Source organism: Syzygium oleosum, unplaced genomic scaffold (assembly GCF_021117445.2).
Source record: "Syzygium oleosum isolate NSW1041296 unplaced genomic scaffold, Sole_v2.1 Sole_v2.12, whole genome shotgun sequence".
Classification (NCBI taxonomy): domain Eukaryota; kingdom Viridiplantae; phylum Streptophyta; class Magnoliopsida; order Myrtales; family Myrtaceae; genus Syzygium; species Syzygium oleosum.
The window spans coordinates 8,213,186-8,229,844 of NW_026607496.1; the positions used below are offsets into that span (position 1 = coordinate 8,213,186).

At 43.8% G+C, this 16,659-nt stretch overlaps 1 protein-coding gene across 1 annotated transcript; it reads right to left on the minus strand.

Moving 5' to 3' along the window:
- Positions 1-792: 792 nt before the first annotated feature.
- LOC130139432 (uncharacterized) lies at positions 793-2,001 on the minus strand. Its single transcript, XM_056316386.1, has 2 exons — positions 1,798-2,001; positions 793-1,032 (listed from the first exon to the last, which is right to left on the minus strand). Exons 1-2 carry the CDS (start codon positions 1,999-2,001, stop codon positions 793-795), a joined length of 444 nt encoding a protein of 147 aa, XP_056172361.1.
- Positions 2,002-16,659: the final 14,658 nt, after the last annotated feature.

Sequence of the window (16,659 nt, forward strand, 5' to 3'; positions counted from 1 at the left end):
TGCTTTAACATGTTTCCTCTTTCTCTGTTTCTTTGTACTCTTATGAGAGAATTATTATTATTTTTTTTTTAGAGAAAGAGATACTCACCTATTCTGCAACAGTAGGGCAAACCTACAAGGTAATAAGAAAGACCGTGTTAATGAACGGCTCTTTGAGGGACAGGAATTGGGAACGATACAACATTACCCTTCGTGATTCCCCTCATTTGAGATTAAATTGACAACTCCTTGAGTTTTCTCGGATGTTGATAATTCCCTTCTGACAAAAACAGGGACTTATGTTAGAAATGAGATGATTGAGGGTAAATTGAGAACGATACAAATTACCCTTCTTCCATTTTGCCTTCAAAGCTAGCAGAGTCTTTTCTCCTCTTTACTTTGTTCAGCCTTCTCTGTCTCAGTCTGCTCCTTCATACTCTTGGTCTCGAAGCTCGAATGAAATCCTCTATAATTAGGGGTGCTTCCGAATAGAGGGTTCTTTTTGTTAGCGCATGCTGTGTCAATGCGGTTTCAGCATGTTGAGGAGTTTTTCGTGGATGCTCCGATTCCTGACTGCACAGGCATGTGCAATTGCTTGCATGGGGAACTTCGCAGCAAAGCTAATTTCTGCTTTAAAGGTCTTTAACGGATATGGGCGTGACTGCCATCGAGACTTCCATGGTTGTCAGGATCGGCCTTGAAGTCACTTTGTCATGTGCGAAATCCTTTCCGGTTAGATTTGCCACCAGGAATGTCCTTATCAATAACTTTTCTGCCAATTCCCTTGCTATAAGTTGGGACATAGAAGTTATTTCAAGGATAGTACTTCTTCACAGCATCAGAGTTGACCGGGTTGGAGAATTGGCATCCATCCATTTCAGTCAGAATCAAAGCCCTTCCAAGGAGTGTCTTTTTCACGACATAGGGACTCTTATAGTTTGGAGCGAACTTACCTCCAAGCTCAGGGGGTAGTGGTAGCACCTTTCTCAGGACAAGATCACCGGCTTCGAAGTGTCTTGGGCGCACCTTCCGGTTGAATGATCTGGCTACCCTCTGTTGATAACATTGCCCATGACAAAGAGCTTTCAGGCGCTTTTCATCAATCATATTCAGCTGCTCCAATCTTTACTGCTTCCACTATGCATCAGACAGTTTCACTTGGGACAATACCCGCAGTGAGGGGATTTCTACCTCAACAGGCAGGACCGCTTCCATGCCATACACCAAGGAAAAAGGGGTTGCCCCGGTAGATGTCCGAATTGATGTTCGGTAAGCCATTAATGCGAAAGGCAATCTTTCATGCCAATTTCGGTAGTTCTCAGCAGTTTTGGCTAAGATCTTCTTGATGTTTTTGTTGGCAGCCTCAACAGCTCCGTTCATTTGGGGACGGTAAGAAGACGAATTTAGATGGCGGATTTTGAATTCACTGAGTAAATCATCAACAATCTTGTTATTCAGATTCGTCCCATTATTTGTAACTATGGCTTCAGGGACGCCATAACGGGCGATTATATCTCGCCTGATGAATTTCATCACATTCCGAACAGTGACATTGGCATATGACGTGGCCTCGATCCACTTGGAAAAATAATCAATTGCGACCAAGATAAAGCAATGTCCATTTGATGCTTTCGGATTAATTGGGCCGATCACATGATGTAATTCAGTTGGTGGGGCATTTATCTTGTTTCCATGGATCTGTCAACGGTAACAATTTCGAACGTGTCGGATGCAATCGCTTTCTAAGGAAAGCCAGTAATAACCTAGTCTTGTTATTTTCCTAGCCAACATGTGTCCATTCATATGTAGACCACATACTCCTTCATGCAATTCCTGCATAATTCGTGTTGCTTCGGTTGCATCGACGCATCTTAGCAAAATAGAATCATAGAACCTCTTGTACAAGTTTTCACCACTGACGAAGAACTTCGTCGCCATCTTCATTATGTACCTTCTGTCTGTAGAGCTAATCCCTTCAGGGAACTGCTGCTCCTTGATGTAGTCCATGATATCGTAGTCCATGGTTTACCATCGGATTCTTCAGTCAAGGTCATGCAATGGGCCGGTCTGGTTATGACTTCAATCTTCAGAGGTTCTATTTCCAAACCATTGGTAACCTACAACATGGATGATAGTGTAGCCAGTGCATCGGGGAATTGGTTATGAGATCTAGATAGGTAGTCAAACGAGAGCTCGTTGAATTCTGAAATCAATTCCTCCAGATAGTCACGATAAGGTACTAGTTTAGTATCCCTAGTCTTCCATTCACCCACAGTCTGGAGTATAATTAAGGCAGAATCGCCGAACACTTTTAGTTTGGATATTTTCATATCAATTGCTGCTTGTAAACCGAGAATACATGCTTCATACTCGGCTATATTGTTGGTGCAAGGAAACACCAATTTCGAGGCCACATGATAATGCTGCTCATCTGGGGATATCAAGACTACCCCAGTGCCAGAGCCAGACAGGTTTACTGCTCCATCGAAAAACATGGTCCATGTGTGTTCCTCCGTTGATAAAATGCGATCATCTGGAAGACCATCCTCATGCGTTTCCCCAGGGCATTCAGCCAGCATATCAGCGATCACCCGGCCTTTCACTGACTTCTGCGATGACGTTTAGATGTCAAATTCTGAAATTAGAATCTGCCATTTAGCTAATTTTCCCACTAATGTCTGTCGGTTAAGCAAATACCAGATAGGGTCGTTTTCAGTTACGAGGAACGTCTGGTGGTGCAAAGTATATTGTCGGAGTCTATGCAACACCCACACCAATGCGACGCATGTTTTTTCTGATTCGGAATAATTCTGTTCCGAAATGGTGAATTTCTTACTCAGATAATAGATGGCTCGTTCTTTTCCGTCGTCGGGGTGGCTCTGGGCCAACAGGGCTCCTAACAATTCACTGTGAATCCTTAAATAGAGAGTTAGAGGATGTCCTAGGACTGGTGAAACTAGTACCAGGGGACTCATCAAATACTGTTTCAGCTTTTCAAATGCTTCCCGACAATCTTCATCCCAGTTGATTTGAGTGCCTTTCGTGAGGAGTTTGAAGAAAGGCCGCGCAGTCTCAGACAGTTGGGAGATGAACCGAGCAATGTAGTTCAACCTTCCCAAAAGGCTTCTGACCTCCTTAACTGTGGACGGGGGTTGCAATTCACATATTGCTTTGACTTTCGAGGGGTCGACCTCAATCCCCTTGCTACTCACGATGAATCCGAGTAACTTACCAGAGGTCGCCCCGAATATGCACTTTACAGGGTTCAGGCGTAATTTGAACTCACGCAACCGGCTGAATAGCTTCTTCAAAGCTTCAATGTGGTCCTCTCCGCACCTAGTTTTGGCGATCATGTCGTCGACATAGACTTTAATTTCTTTGTGCATCAGGTCATGAAAGATAGTGACCATAGCACGTTGGTATGTTGCCCCAGCATTCTTCAAACCAAAAGGCATAACCCTGTAGTGAAAGGTCCCCCATGGAGTGATGAACGCCGTCTTCTCCTTGTCTTCATCGTTCATCCTTATCTGGTTGTACCCAGAGAATCCATCTATGAAAGAAAATAATTCGAAACCAGCAGTGCTATCCACAAGGACATCTATGTGGGGGAGCGGGAAGTCGTCCTTTGGACTGGCCTTGTTTAAGTCGCGGTAATCCACACAAATTCGAATTCGACCGTCTTTCTTCTTCACTGGTACGATGTTCGTTACCCAATCAGGGTATTGCGAAACCTCGATGAACCCTACTTTCAACAGCTTCATCACTTATTCTTCGATCTTTTTCGACAGTTCGGGTTTGGTCCTTCGTAACCTTTGCTTTTTGGGAGGCATGTCGGGATTGATAGGCCAACTGTGCTCGACAATCCGAGGGTCTAGTCCTGGCATATCAGAATAAGACCATGCGAAGACGTCTTGATACTCTTTGAGGAGAGCGATCAAACGTGTGGCTCTCTCTTCGGGAAGGTTGGCCCCAATCTTCACTTCTTTTGACTACTGAGTACCACCCAAATTGATGGTAATAGTATCTTCAGTTGTAAGAGGCTTGATTTGTTCATATTACTCCCAATTTCTTTGGATTTCAGCGGGGTCATCGCTTGAATCGTCAGAATCGCTGCTGTCAGTATCTACATCATCAGGCTGGACCGTACTAACTCCCTTGCAAGTCGCAAGAATATGCCTTCCTTTTCGTGGCTGGATATCATCAACGGGCCGGTTTGATATACTACCTCATGCCCTTAGAACATTATTTATTTACAATACACGGATTTACAACCTCAAAAGAGGGTGAGTTCAAAAAGACATTTCTTCCAGCAGAAATGACTACAAAAAACAAAACACAAGGATAGCCCCTTTTCCAGGGATTCATGCAGAAAGGAGAAGAAGAATTCTACTCAAGCGGGTTTGCGCCCATTCCCTCTACTGGTCCTTCGTCTATTGCGCCGACGAAGAAATCTTCGAAATCGTCGTTCTAGGAATCTAGCTCATCGGCTCTTCTCTTCACTGGTGTCAGCTTTTCCATGTCGTCCCATCCGCTAGGAATGCTGTTCTGCTGGTCTTCATAAAAACTTGATGGCATCTGGTAGTCAACGTAATAATCAAACTTACCACTGGGCTGGCCCAGAGTATCCATAATTTTCTTTCCCTTGCGTGCCTTATCAAAAAGCTCAGGGGCAGCGTCACGAAGGCTAGGTACCACCAAGAGATCATCTTCACCATGACATAACCATAGGGCACGAAAAGTGAATGCCCTAGCATCCAGTAGGTCTTGAATTCTATTCTTCAGAGCGTCACAATCATCCAGCGAGTGCCCGACCTCTCCTGAGTGAAAGTCACAAGATCTGGAGGGATCATAGTTAATGAAGTATTCAGGAGTAGGGTGTTTTGGGTTCCTTGTGATCAGTCCCTTTTGCAAAAGCATAGAGAATATCACATCCATGGATTTGGGAACCGGCGAGTATCGTCGTACATTGCCCTGCCACTGTAAGAGTTGGACATCTCGCCAAGTCATGTCGGGAAGGGCTCCCGATGGCGGATTTTCTTCGGGACGATTTACTTGGTTCACCTGCTCCTGATCGGGAAACGGGAGTAACACATCCGAGATTTGGCCGATAGTATCCATTAAGGACGCAAGCAAATCTCGTAGATCGCCTAACCGACACTGCAAACGTTCAAGCAAATCAGGCGGGTTCGTACTTGTCTGAGAGGCCGAGTCTTCTTGTATGGCTCCTATAAAGATGTCGTCAAATATGGTGACCACATTATCCAGCGTGTCTTCTCGTCCACAATCTTCCTCAATCGGTAGCTTGTCTAGGTTCCTATGTCGGTCAACAGCAACATTTACTGGAAGCATCGAGGAGCTCGGCTGTCTTGAAGATTCGGTAGGATGCTTGAACCCTTCTCCTGATTGTCCTGATAGGTTAAGATAAATTTTTTCATCCTGCAGTAATTTAGCAGGTGACGGGAAAGTTTCCCGGATATGGGGAAGTGGCAAACCGACTTGACCCGCTATGTGCCTTTTATTGGCATGTGGGTTTCCTCCGCGATACCCTAGACCAGCGGTACGGTGATTCTTGGCAGCCTGGATAGGCTCTCGGATGCCTCAGCCTCCTCTGCCGAGTCCCTGATCTGGGGTGAAACCATTCCCAACCATGACCTTCCCTACCATGACTAAGGCTTTTGACATATCAGGGACGAGGGGAGCAATTCCTCGATATCCATGCACAGTTGAAACGAGCTCGATGGACTGATAGCTAGATTCCACTTTGCCGCTTAGTTCGACATATGGGATGGCGGTTTCTTGATAGATCCGATGGTCTTCCTCTCCAAGGACTGTGATTAGCTTCCCTTGGGCCACAAACTTCACGCTTTGGTGAAGGCTTGAAGGTATAGCTCCAGCAGAGTGAATCCAGGGACGGCCCAGCAGAAAGGTAAATGCAGTGGGGATGTCCATTACTTGAAACAGAATGCTGAATACTGTTGGACCAATCTGTACATCAAGGCCAATCTCACCCACGGTGTTTTTCTTCATCCTGTCGAACGCTCGGACGGATGTTTTGGAGGCACGGAGCTTATACGTGTCCACATTAAGACGACGTAAGGTTGCTAACGGGCAGATATTCAATGCAGACCCATTGTCTATCAGAACTCGAGCTACATGGGAGTTTCTACATTTGACGGAGATGTAGAGGCTTTTGGTATGTCCCCTTTCTTCAGCGGGAAATTCATCTTCCGAGAATGTTATCTGATCCTTCAAAAGGATAGACTCCACAAATGCTTCTAGCTTGTCATGCTCAATTGTCTCTGGTACGTTTACTTCGCTGAGTACCTTCATCAGAGCTTTCTGATGCTTCACGGACGTTTGGAGTAGTTCTAACAAGGAAATCTGAGCGGGCAACTTGCGTAGCTGATCCACCACATTATATTCACTGGCTTTGACGATGGCCAGGAATTCTTTGGCTTCTTTGTCGGTAACAGGCTTCGGAGGCTGAGCGTCAGCTTAGGCATACGTTCGTCCTGACCTGGTGATTAGGTCCACATCCAATTCGTAGGACCATGGGACCGCCTTGTCATTCTCGTACCGGTAGGGCTGAGGTATTTTGATCACTATATGCTCCGCGGGTAAGGGTACCTCAATCGTCAGCTCCTCCTCCTCGTCTGGGCTGTCAGACAAAGGTTTGTTCACAAGCGTGGGGATGGATTCACTTGTTTCGGCATTCAATGCTGAGAGTTTTTTGTCCCAGTCGATGATAACCTCAGAGATGGTGGTCACTATATCGGTATGGTCGGCGTACACAATCAAACCTGCTTTCGCCATGCTAGCAACCCTTTCTTTCATTAGGGACAATGGCAGTACTTCACCAGTAGGATAATACCCCGCTTCCACTAGGGCGTTATAAACGTCAGCAGTGTATACTCTTTCACTCTTGATTCGACCAGCGTCGAAAGTGGATATGGCATTGATTCTGTTTTCATGTTCGGGTAGTGGGTTGTTTTGGACGTTTGGCTTGGATGTCTAAAATGAAAAGGCTTTGGTGTCGAGCAAGTTTTGGATTCGGTGTTTGAGGGTATAGCAGTCGTCAGTCGAATGCCCTACCTCGCCCATGTGATAGTCACATTTTTTGGACGGATCATAATTCGAAAAGCTTTCTGAGTTGGGCCGTTTTTGTTCGGTAGAAAGCAGGTTTTTCTTCCGGAGTATGGCCAGGACTTGAGAAGGGGATCTAGGCAGTAGAGTGAATTGTCTTTTCTTATATCGCCACTGAGGCTGGCGACTTGAGGTTGGCTGCTGCTCACTGTTCACCTGGACTGTCCGAGGAGGATAAACTGTCTGGGTATATGCAATATTTCCATCCGTTAGGGGCTCCTTCTCTTTTCGTGTGTGGAGTCTCTTACTTATGGAAGCGGGGTCTGTGAACCATCCGTCACGCAGTCCCATTTCAATTCGTTCACCCATAGGAACGAGACGATTAAGGGATTCAGCAGTGGCGCCAACCAGGCGGTGTCTGTATTCGTACGGAAGCAACTTTATGAACAACTTCACTTGTTCATGATCAATGAGTTGTGGGGTAACCTGGGCGGCCAAGTTCTTCCATCTGGTGGCATACTCCTTGAAGGACTCACTCTTCTTCTTTTCAGTACGTTCCAGATCGTCACGAGTAAAGGTGACGTCGAGGTTGAATTGATATTGCTTGAGGAATGCATCAGCGGCATCATCCCAAGACTTAAAAGCATCTACATCTTTCGACATATATCACGTCAAGGTTGGCCCCGTCAAACTCGCTTGAAAGGTCTGAATCATGAGGGGTTCGTTGTCAACATACTGGGTCATCCGCATATGATACATGTGCAAATGATGTCTGGGGCATGAGGTACCATCATACTTCTCGAATTCCGGCATCTTGAATTTTTTTGGTACTTTGACCCGTTTGTATATAGACAGGTCAAGTGGAACAGCATGTTGCGGGCCTTGTAGCTGTTTCAGCATCTCCTCGACCTTTGCAAGGCGTTTGTCCTGTTCTGTCATTGGTACAGCTTCAAGTTCAGGCTTCCTGACATCAAGGGGAAGCGGATCGTCCTCCAGCAGGGGCATTTTGCTGTCACTGGCGAAGGCTTTGTCTTTTCCAGTAGACGGTGGTGGTAACACCACTTCAATTGCTGCAGGCGTGGGCGTGAGCTTGCCCTGAATGGATTGCACCTGCTTTGTGAGATTTTGGATCGCATTGAGGACCATCTTCATCTCGTCCTCCATGTTATTGAGACGGACGTTTTCTTCGGCCATTTTTTGTAACTACCTATGAAAACGCTAATATGAATGAGTATAATGTCCAATAAAGAATCATTCTATGACCTAGTCATATTATTATTGCATAATTTATTTATTTGCAAAGAAAAAAATGAGAAAAAGGGTTTTTATTAATATCAACATTACAGGTGGCGTCCCCGGGGTTCGAACCCCGGTCGCCTCGGACCGTGACGCTACATCCCCGGATACCACTGGGCCGAAGGCCGCGGTGGTGTCATTAAGGGGCAAAAAAATTTATTTAAAGCATAAAAAACGGCCCGAGTTATATTAACATTTGTACAACCCATAAACATTTTTACAGGAGATAACCAAAACCCCTAAACATAAATATAGGGAAATATAAAAGACAGGGCTTTTAACAAAAAGGTGCCCTTTCCCGGATGCTTATTCTATAAACGATGGGGAAGCTATAGTCTCTCGGAGCCGTTTATTTTCACGGACAAGCTCCGCAATAAGCGTATCCTTCGTCTCCATAGTCCTTTCGAGTTGGTCGATCTGTGTTTGGCGACTGGGCTTGTTGGGTACATCCGGGACTTTTGGCTGTACCTCTGCCGGGATTTTGTGATGTATGATGTAGAATAAAGAGGCATGGTGGACTTTTTCTTGCCCTTTCAATAGTCTAGGCACAAGGATGTTCTCAGGCTGACATTCAGTCCATCTCCCCTGGGTGGCACGAATTTCGCCAGCATAATTGTAATTCGAGCGAGTGAATCAAGCTCGCCTCAATTTTGTCGTGAGAGGTGGCGGGATCTCCTGGAGGGCCCTGTACTGGCGAACTACCCGGTAGGGGTAGTATGAAGTGATGCCAGATAATCCGAGTAGTGGGACAGCGTTGTAAAACTGGTGAGCATACCAAACCTAACCCTCATGGAACCATTTAGCATGCCATAAGAAAGCTTTGGGATCATGGTCTTTCAAAAAATTTACCCAGGTAGAATAATCCTTATGAGGGGAATTATTTTTTAAAATCTCGAACCTTTAAATCGGGTGCATGAAGTCATCGACTTCAAAAAGCTGCATGAGATGCCCAAATCCTCTCAAATGAGATAAAAATCAGATTTGCAAAATCTCTGGGGCGGCCCGCATGATTTTATCATCATTTTGTTTAAAACGGTTTAGAGACAAAAATGTTTCTGCTAGAGCCGAATTAACATAACCCAAGCCGGTGCAAATTTGTTTGGCCACATACGCAATCGAAGGGTTTATTGAATTTCTGCGATGGGAGAAAATGACATACCCAACAAAAGCAAGGATAAAAATTTTAGCTTTTTGGCTCATGAGTTGACTTTCAAAACGCTCATTTAAGAAAAACCAGAGGCAGGCATTGCAATGAACTTTAACGACTCTTTTCACGGTATTGCTATCGGTTCGCAAAAACTAGGATAATTCGGGTAGAGGGGACACACCCAAAAGTGGTTTGATGAGTTCAGATCCCAAAGGATTTCCAATGACAACACTGTACTCTTCCAGGGTCGGGGTCATCTTAAACTTACCGAATATGAAAGTGGATGTTTGTGGGCACCAGAAATGTGCTAATGCTTGCATCATGCCAGAATGGATGTTGATTTTGAGCAAGGGGAGTAGGCGACCAATTCTTGCTTTAACATACTGTTGGCCATTTTGATCGAGTCGGTCCCACCATGCCAGAAGCTCTTTTTTAGGAGTGGGGACAAATTGGACATCAGCTCTTCCCATCGTATATAGAATGCAATCAACGGGTGGCCTAAAAAAACAAATCAAATAAATAAGTAGGCTGCATAATAAAATGAAAAGGGACAGAATATATACCTTTCCTTGAACCATGGCAATCACAACGACATGCACATGAGGAGTGAGGTTCGATTTCTATCTAGACTGGCTCAGCAAAATGAAATTAAAAGGGAGCCTGACCGTCGCAGTCTCGCGTTGGTGTCAAGTTCTTTGAACCTCGGCCAAATCGAAAGGAATATCTTGTAGTCACGCGAATAGCGGCTAAAGATATTTCTTTACGATTTTTTAGAAATAAATTTCGGGGAAAAGAAAGGCAACCTCTACATCGCGGGCTTGCGTTCGAGGTCGTATCTTTCTTAATACCATCCTAAAATGCCCTATTGCGGCCCAGGTCCGACAGCGTGGTTGTGTGTGCAATAGTGTAGTGCTAAATCATTAAAGCATGCACAACAATTTATAAACAATCAATTCGAACCTGCAAGAACAAATAACACCTTAATGTCAGGTTTATACCTGGAGTCCTTGCTGCCAAACAAAAATCATTTTCAATAGGATAAAATTTTTTGGCCTAAGTCCACTTTAAAAAATGCAAGTCCCCAGCGGAGTCGCCAGTCTGTCGCGACTAAACTCTCGCTTTTTATTGAACACATGCAAAAAAGGGGGTTTCGCCTGGTACGTGCTAAGTCTAGGTTTGGGACTTAACTCGGGCTCTCCCAAGCCCATACGATATCACGATTTAGGGTTTAAGTTTTTAACATGCAAATGGTTTATACTAAGGAGTCGTCACTAATCGATTTGGGGTGGGTCGATTAGAAATCCAAATAAGGTGATGGGAGAATCACCCTATTCCTGCGAACCAGAGATTAACTGAGTTCGGGGACTTGGTTACACTAGTTGGATAACTAATGCCCTTTCGGTACCATTTTACCCTGTTCATTTTTTTTTGAAAACATTTATCAGACAGTTTGGATTGATTTTAGGACCTTTCTCCTAACATGTGAGGTGATCAAACGAGTGCATAATCAGAAACGATTAGCAGTCAAAAACACAATAATTCATGCAGCCTAGTTCTAATCTTAACTGAGTCAAATGACATTCAAAAATACAACAACTCATGCAATTGTACTAAAAACATGTATAATAATACAACGGTAATAAAAACTAACATGCAAAATACTACCGCGCAACCTCAGGCTTGTCTAATTTAAACAAGACAAAAACTTACATAATAATACCACAATAAATTAAAAAAACAAATATATCACAAAAAAAATTTAAAAAAAATTATTGAAATTTTTTTTAAAAAAATTAATAAAATAAAATAAAATAAATACGAAACTTTTTTTTCTTCTTAAAATAAAAAAATAAAAAAAAAACAGGGAAGGAAAAATAAAAAAGAAAAGAAAATATTTTTTAAAAATATTTTTTAATTTTATTTAAAAAAAAAAAAAAACGGGTCGGTGGATCCGGAACCGGGTCAACGGATACGACCTGGGGTGTTGACCCGGGTCGGATCGGTCGGACCGACCCGGGTCAACAGATCCGACCCAGGGCGTTGACCCTGGTCGGGTCGGCTGAACCGGGTCAGGCCGAACCCGTGTGAGCGGACGCCGGCGGAGCCGAAAATCGGCCTCTCGCCGGCTGACCCAGACCGGCGCCACCCCTAATTCAGCTTCTGGGAACTCCACCGAGTCTCGCCGGCCACCTGGGGTCGCCATCCGACCGCCGCTCGCCGGCCGGCGACCGGATTAAAAACCGGTTTCATTGAGGAATTTTGTCGAGCAAATGGTGTGCACGACCAAAAACAGAAGATTCTGACCTGTTTCGGCGAACCGGAGGATTCAAGCGACCTAACCTACCTTCGGTGAAGACACACGGACGGCAGGGGACGGCGGTATGGGCCAGGACTCGCGCAAAACGGCCGTCGCGGGTCCCTGCCAAACCAAGCAGAAAAACAGAGCAGAACAGGGGCAGTTCGGACCGGGGAGAATCTCACCGTCGACGGCGCGTCTGGGGGGGCTTCCGGCTGATCGGAGGGCAACGGCGACGCTGCTGGGAACCTGTAGAAGCCAACTCTCCTCTCTTTCTCTCTCTATTTTCTCTCTTTCTCTCTCTGTTTTTCTCTCTCTGTTTCTCTTCAAATTGGCCGACCGGCCTCTCTCTCTCTCTGGCTATTTATAGCCGGCAACGATGGTGCCCCCCTACTCCGTTACGTCTGCAATGACGATGGCCTGCACCGGCCTACTCTAGCGCGCGACTTTCGCGGCCATTTAGGCCGGTGCAGAGCAGGGGGTCAGTTTAGTGAGGCGCAGAGAGGAACAGGGAGAAGAGAGGGCGGAGGGGATAAGGGAGGCCGGGAAAACGGGGAGGACGGGACTGGCAATTAATGCCAGTCCCGTCAACATGCCTCTTCGGCCCTGCTCTGGCCGGATAGGGACACCAAGGAGCGGCGCCGCCGTGCGTCACGCTGCCGTCGGGAACAGGGCAGCGAGAGCGACGGTGGAGAAGGAAGGAGAAGGGCTGGGCCGGGCCAGGCCCAGCCGTGCGCGGGGGGGGGATAAAAAGAAAGAAAAGCGGGCTGGGCCCGCACGGAGGGGGAAGAAAGAAGAAGAAGAAAAAAAAAAGAATGGGCCGGGGGCTAGGCGGGAGAAGAAAAGGAAAAAGAAAAGGGCCGGGTCGGCCCAGCCCCGACCCGGCTTGACTCGATTTTTTTGGTTTTTTGGTTTTTTTATAACTCTAATAGACCCTATTAATACAAATGTGCCTAAATTCTATATGTAATGCATTTAAATAGAAATATTTTTTGTTTTAGGAATTAAAGAAAATTAATTCCTAAATTTTGTATAATTAATTCTGGGCAAATAAAAAATAAGTGTCAACAGTGGAACCATACTCACCCCTGTTACCATCTCCTTCTCTACTACCGTCACCACTCACCACATGATCTGGTGAAAGTTTTTTAGCAAGTTTTTTTTTTCAAGAAAAATGAAAGAATTAGCAAATTGACTAATTTAGGAAATTAAAATAACAAATCTAAAGCAATTTAAGAAACTAGAAAAGGAAGGAAATTGAAGAATTTTCATCTACTTTCTATAGCGTGTGAGCACCAATTGCGGTCCGGAGGTGGATAACAACAAGGGTGGCGAGGGCTGCGTTTGATCAAGAGGCGAGACAATAGCAGATTGAATTAGTCTTCTATTTTCTGTTTGAATTTGGACCGTTTAGGTCTGAGAATTGTGATCTTTGATCGATATGGTTTGAATTGGGGCTGTGAATTGATCAATCATGACCCCATCTTATTGGATTTTACTTTTTTTAAAATTAATTCCAGCCTGACTTAGGTTCCTCTAGATTGTATCCGAATTGGAAGATCACCTTTGACCTAGCGACATGCTATTTTGGAGATGGATTCTCCGGCCGTACCTTATGCGGTCCGTACGCTTGGGCGGTCATGTTGGGACCAAAGAAAAGCAAAAGTTTCAACCGTGTCGAAGGCAACATAACTAAAGTACCCGACCTCAAAAATTATGCTTTAAAAGATTTTAGATGATGCATACAGTACCCAACCTCCTACACTTGACTATTCTTTTTCTAAGATACTCTTGCTTCTTGTTTTTTTTTTTTTTAATTCGAGTTGACCTAAACATTTTGAATTACTTTTTCTTGTGATTAATTCTTAGATAAGTTAGATATAGTTTTTATTCACTTACAATTATCATGAAAAGCTATTGATATCTCTAATAAAATTTAAGTTTCTATGCGTCGACACCTACAGATGGTAAAAATTGATATTGGCCATTTTTAGAGAGGTAATTGCTATGTGAGGCATCTGCCATGTCAAACAAGATATTGACTTTATAATTATGATGTTATGGAAATTATGCTGATTGGAATGTAATTAACATGGGTTTTGGCCAACATGAGGTTTAGCCAACATGAGGCCGACATTGGCTTTGTCAATGCTAACATGGAAAAAGAGAAGTAGAGAAGTGAGAATTATGGCCAAACACATGGCATAGGCAGCTAATGTACACGTTGTAGAAGTAGCTATCGCATGAATAATGGAAGTGGCTGGCATGTTTCCAAATCCATTAAATGTCTAAGAAAAGTGCAGGAACACTTATTTTCTTGTTAAAACGTCATTCCTAAAATAATCGAGTGATGTAGATTATAGACACATGGCAGAAGAAGACTAGCATACGTGGAGAAGCAGTTGGCATACGTGGAGAAGCAATTGGCATTAGTACCACAATTATTACTAGAAATTAATATCAACCCTGGCCAAAAATTCGGGGGGACACATTGTAGAAGTAGCTATCGCATGTATGATGGAAGTGGCTGGCATGATTCCAAATCCATTAAATGTCTAAGAAAAGTGCAGGAACACTTATTTTCTTGTTAAAACGTCATTCCTAAAAATTGAGTGACGTAGATTTTAGACACATGGCAGAAGAAGATTGGCGTACGTGGAGAAGCAGTTGGCATTAGTACCACAATTATTACTAGAAATTAATATCAACCCCGGCCAAAAATTCGGGGGGACACGTTCAGAACTGGAAAACAAGTCTAAGAACTTGAAAAGTGAGATCCTAGATACTCAAAACTGTAAAAGGACGGCCTAGGAAAGAAGAATGGTACATACACTCAACCAAATCGCAATATTTACTTATTTTATTCAAGTTCTTATTTCTTTTCATTCATTTTGCCAAACTCTCGCTCTTGTGAGTTTGATTTGAGATTACGCTGTCAGGTTTTTGCTCTGAGTCATCCTGAAGTCTACTTCATGTTCCTTTCTAAACTATAATCGCCCAATTAATAATACAAGGAGTACGTGTTTTTCATCTTTGCCAATTTCGAGCTCGGTTTTCAAGGACGAGTCTTTCTTAAGGGGGCTGGCGTTCATTTGATGAAGTTTGAGAGAAAAACATTTTGGCGCGCTTTGTAGAACTCAGAGTGGAAACTAGTAAATTTTATATTCTTTGCTTTTCAATATGAATCTGCTGTGTGGGAATACGTTAGAGGGTAATGCAAGAAGGGGTGGTGGGCAAAATGTTGAGAAAAACGTGATTGTGTGTGTGGGCAGTGGAGATAATGAATGTGTGCGAGTGTGGTCGCTATATGTCGCGACCCTCCCGACTGGTGTTGGGCAAAAAATTTGAACATGTGTCGACTAGTTCCTAAAGTTGAAATGGTAATGTTGGAATGACTAATCAATGTATGAGCATGTTTAGGCGAGAAACATACCGTAGCCTACATGTTATGCGGAGTGTTATTTTTAAAAACATGGCTGAATTGTTCAAACCTATTATTGCCAATTCGTATAATGAAGTAAAACAAGTTGTTAAAGCACTTTTAGTAAGTTCAAGCAATGGGGGAACCAGGTAGAGTCATAGCCCCAGTATGGAAATGATCAATTTTTGCATAAGTGAGAACTTGGTCAGAATTCTACATTGGGAGAGCCGAGCCAAAACCGTTAACTATAGGCAAGGGGTGAATGCTGGGGTGGCAAAGTTTACCATCTAGTGTGCATTCCCCAGTTTGGCTGGTTCGTTTTGATACCTCAATTTTGGGCAAAAGAACACTATAAGTGCCACAACTTGTGTACGGCGCTCACTTTGGTGCCATAACTTTTTTTCGGATCACTTTGGTGCCAAGTCGGAGGAAAAACGATCACTTAAGTGTCATAACTTTTTTTTGGATCACTTCAGTGCTAAAATTTTTGAAAAACGATCACTTAAGTGCTAAATTTTTTGAAAAATGATCATTTAAGTGCTAAAATTTTTGAAAAATGATCACTTAAGTGCCAATCTCCGGCAAGACTCCGGCGAGCCACGTCAGCTTCAGAAATTAATAAAAAAAATGCCACGTCAGATTTCCGGCGAAAAATTGTGTACAGCACCGAAGTTGGCACTTAAGTGATCGTTTTTCAAAAATTTTAGCACTTAAGTGATCGTTTTTCAAAAAATTTAGCACTAAAGTGATCCAAAAAAAAGTTATGGCACTAAAGTGAGCGCCGTACACAAATTATGGCACTTGTAGTGTTTTTTTGCCCTCAATTTTGCCTCTAACAGGTCAACTGTCAACCGGGGGCCAAGGTATCACATCGAAGTCGTACTTGAATTTTGCCTGGCTTGGCCCAATAGTTCCCAACGGTGTATGCTTACCGGATGGAGGTAGATACCGACCGTAGCCTCACCAGGTCTCAATCCATTGTCCCACAATATGACTTAGTCAGCAACGACCTCTCCATAAACTTAAATTATTAGGCGAAGAAAAATCACATGAATATAAAGAGTATTTAAGATCCATTATTAGGTAATGCGGGATAATATTTTAATAGCGAATCTCTTCTATCAAAGCCCGATACCTAATCTATAAGCTTCCTTCGTGAGATTATTAGGTTTCATCTCCTTCAATGTCGGACGATGGTTTCCACCGTCGATGGATGAGACGAAACTGGTCATCTCCTCCATAGACGAAGGAGATAAAGGTGACGGTGGAGAGAGAGAGAGAGAGAGAGTCAGTGTGTGTGCTTTTTTTTTTCAATTTATCACTAGGTAAGTTTTTACCCAGTAAAATTTTAACAGTAAGGGCCAACCAAAAGTTGGGTAGGCCCAAAATAACTTTTGTCACCGTCGAGTGCACAATCGGTTGTTGTACTAAGATGCT

Bases quoted from the DNA above. Each gene is read 5' to 3' on its own strand.
- LOC130139432 (XM_056316386.1), bottom strand. From the start codon at position 2,001: ATGGACTACGATATCATGGACTACATCAAGGAGCAGCAGTTCCCTGAA. The intron at 1,033-1,797 runs GTATGTGGTCTA...TGTTATCAACAG, and splicing joins TGCAGGAATTGCATGAAGGA to AGGGTAGCCAGATCATTCAA.